Raw genomic sequence first — 2287 nt, 5'->3', positions numbered from 1 at the left:
TACTGTTGTCTGGACCCCGTTTGCGGGTTCAGGAGACAAAGCAGGCCCTTATGGTCGCTCTGGCCAGCATGACATTTGACACATTAGTCCTGGATGGTCCTGGAGCTCTGCGATACTTCCAAGGAGAAGGGAAAGAAAGCAAGGAGCTGGTTGAAAGTAAATGCCAGGTGATTATTTGGGAACAGCAAAAAGTTAGCTCTCCATCTGTGGCAGCCAGACAACTAAGCCTCAGCAGCATCAGCAGTATCACACCAAGACCCAGGAGTCGCACCAACATGGTGGAACCTAATGCGTACAGTGATATCAATCTAGAAATCAAGATCTGCAGTTTAGAAGATGAGCGGGTCTGTTCTTTTTCAGTTTATTCTCATATTTTATAGGAGGGCTATTGTCAGTTTTCTATTGAGTCTATCTCTAAATGTTTCCACAGGTGAATGTTTTGGTTGTCCCCACACATGATAACAACCTGTCTTCAACAAATATTGGGAAATGTTTGCTAAAAAAAAGTGGAGACACATTTCAATTAATGTTTGACACATTGGTGCCATTATCTGGCCTTGCCCCTGGCGATGTTCTTCAGGTTGGTGCCAGCGCATCTCTGGGGTGCTCCAAAATATTCTGCATTGAGTGCCTATCTTGGGACAGAGCTGGAGGAATGAGTGTGCAGGTAAAATGATAAGTTAAAATTAAATATCTGTTCATGAGGAGATGAACAATGTAACAGACATTTTGAAATGTAATACCAAGCATATGCAACTATTTAGAATAACAGGGTTAGGTCATTTGCCATTTGTTTTAAAGGAGCAATGAATAACATTGCCAACTTACAAAACTGCTGCTCTTTTGCAAACTGAAATACCAAATGCTTTGCTCTGTTTTGGGGACCAATGGATCTTTCATATTATTGTCTTAGGAACCAGGAAATGAACACAGTTTATAACAGATGGATGGAATTTTTTTTTAAAGATCCAGGGAAATATTTAATTTTTGTCTTGCAGGCTCTTGCAAAAGGGTTAAAAAGATGCTTGGACCTTTGTGCAGAGAAGGGCTTCAGTTCAGTGGCCATCCCTATTATTGGACCAGGTTTGCTCCTAAAATACCCTTTGAGTGAAGCCGTTCAAGTTCTGACTGAAAGCATTCGGCAGTTTGCATTGTCTGGACGTTGCAAAAATGTCAACAGCATCCACATCGTTATTAAACCTGGCTACCCTGACTCAGAGAAGGTACGTCTTAAAGGAAAGCTATGGAATTCAAAACAATGTTGCTTAGTATTGATTATTTTTTGTTATCTCTAGAACTACCATGAAGTGTACAAACACCTCAGCTTAATTATGAACCAGGGAGGTCGAGGTAAACCAGACTTTATTGATAGTTCATACGCTTTTTGGTCAATAAATGTGTTATTGTAAGTCTTCCAACTGCATGTGACGGCTTTCTTCTTTTAGCACTCTTCAGGTCCCTCACCAGTGACCTTGATGATATCAATATAACTTTAAGAGGCGGCGCTAAACTTCAGTTTGTGTTTGGCGATATCACCAATGAGACCACTGATGCTGTAGTGAACACCACCGACTTTACTAATTTTCACAATGGTAGGTGACAAATGCAGAGAGCCTGTCAAAGTCCAAGTAAAGAAGTACATTGCAATCATTAGATTTTTCATTGCTGAACACAAGGACAGATTACATAGCAGAGCAGAGGGTGAAAAACAGACGTTTACAAATAAAGTCATAGCAGCAAAGACAAGACAAAGGCATAGCCTTATGGTAGTATCAGTCAAAGTACAATTTTCTGTCTAGATCTGATTGATCCCAATCACTAATTAAATAAATCATCTTTTATCTGCTTTAATTAGCTTTATTTTTTTGTTGAGAACTGGAATGATAAAATACTTATTAGTATGCAAACAGAATAAAACAAAGTAAAACCTCTCAAATTGTGCCAAAAGCCAAGGAAAAAAGATGAGTCTTAAGAAGGGACTTAAAAATAGCAAGAGAAGAGGCCTGTCTTATGCTCACGGTCCCCTCTGAGCTTGCATTTTGTCTTTGGGACTCTCAGAAGCAACTGATCAGCTGACCTGAGGTAACGGGAGGGTGTGTTAGAACAATTAATTTCTTCAAAATGAATTTTCCTTGAAGCAAACCCGGCAGCTTTATAGCTGCATCCATGTCAGCACGTCACGTTCGATGTGGCAATTTCATAGTAGGCCTTCAAGGAATAGTACACCCAAAACATGATTAGCCTTCATTATCTACTCACCCCCATGCTGAACAACACTCTGGAGTAC

The 2287-nt window shown here is 40.1% G+C and overlaps 3 protein-coding genes across 5 annotated transcripts in view; all 3 read left to right on the top strand.

Annotated features, from left to right (window-relative positions):
- Window positions 1-1619, top strand: part of LOC107085262 — a 16450-nt gene extending 14831 nt beyond the window's left edge. Inside the window, exons 5-9 of one of the 3 annotated variants that reach the window (XM_015375502.1) lie at window positions 16-344; window positions 431-667; window positions 999-1223; window positions 1296-1350; window positions 1446-1619. In XM_015375502.1, coding sequence (XP_015230988.1) covers window positions 16-344; window positions 431-667; window positions 999-1223; window positions 1296-1350; window positions 1446-1600 — 1001 coding nt within the window. In that variant the 3' untranslated portion in view covers window positions 1601-1619. Of the gene's footprint in view, window positions 345-430; window positions 668-998; window positions 1224-1295; window positions 1351-1445 lie in introns of all 3 variants that reach the window. The other 2 variants (XM_015375503.1, XM_015375504.1) reach the window with 2 other exon arrangements.
- Window positions 1-2287, top strand: part of LOC107085261 (poly [ADP-ribose] polymerase 14-like) — an 86227-nt gene that overhangs the window by 75962 nt on the left and 7978 nt on the right. The gene's annotated exons all lie outside the window — the stretch shown is intronic.
- The window catches only part of LOC107085264, a 59775-nt gene that overhangs the window by 55338 nt on the left and 2150 nt on the right, over window positions 1-2287 (top strand). The window lies entirely within an intron of this gene.

This window comes from Cyprinodon variegatus, unplaced genomic scaffold (genome assembly GCF_000732505.1).
Source record: "Cyprinodon variegatus isolate N-32 unplaced genomic scaffold, C_variegatus-1.0 Scaffold119, whole genome shotgun sequence".
In the NCBI taxonomy this organism is placed as follows: Eukaryota; Metazoa; Chordata; class Actinopteri; order Cyprinodontiformes; family Cyprinodontidae; genus Cyprinodon; species Cyprinodon variegatus.
The sequence above is the reverse complement of the archived record's forward strand: the minus strand, read 5'-3'. Positions and strand labels throughout refer to the sequence as shown.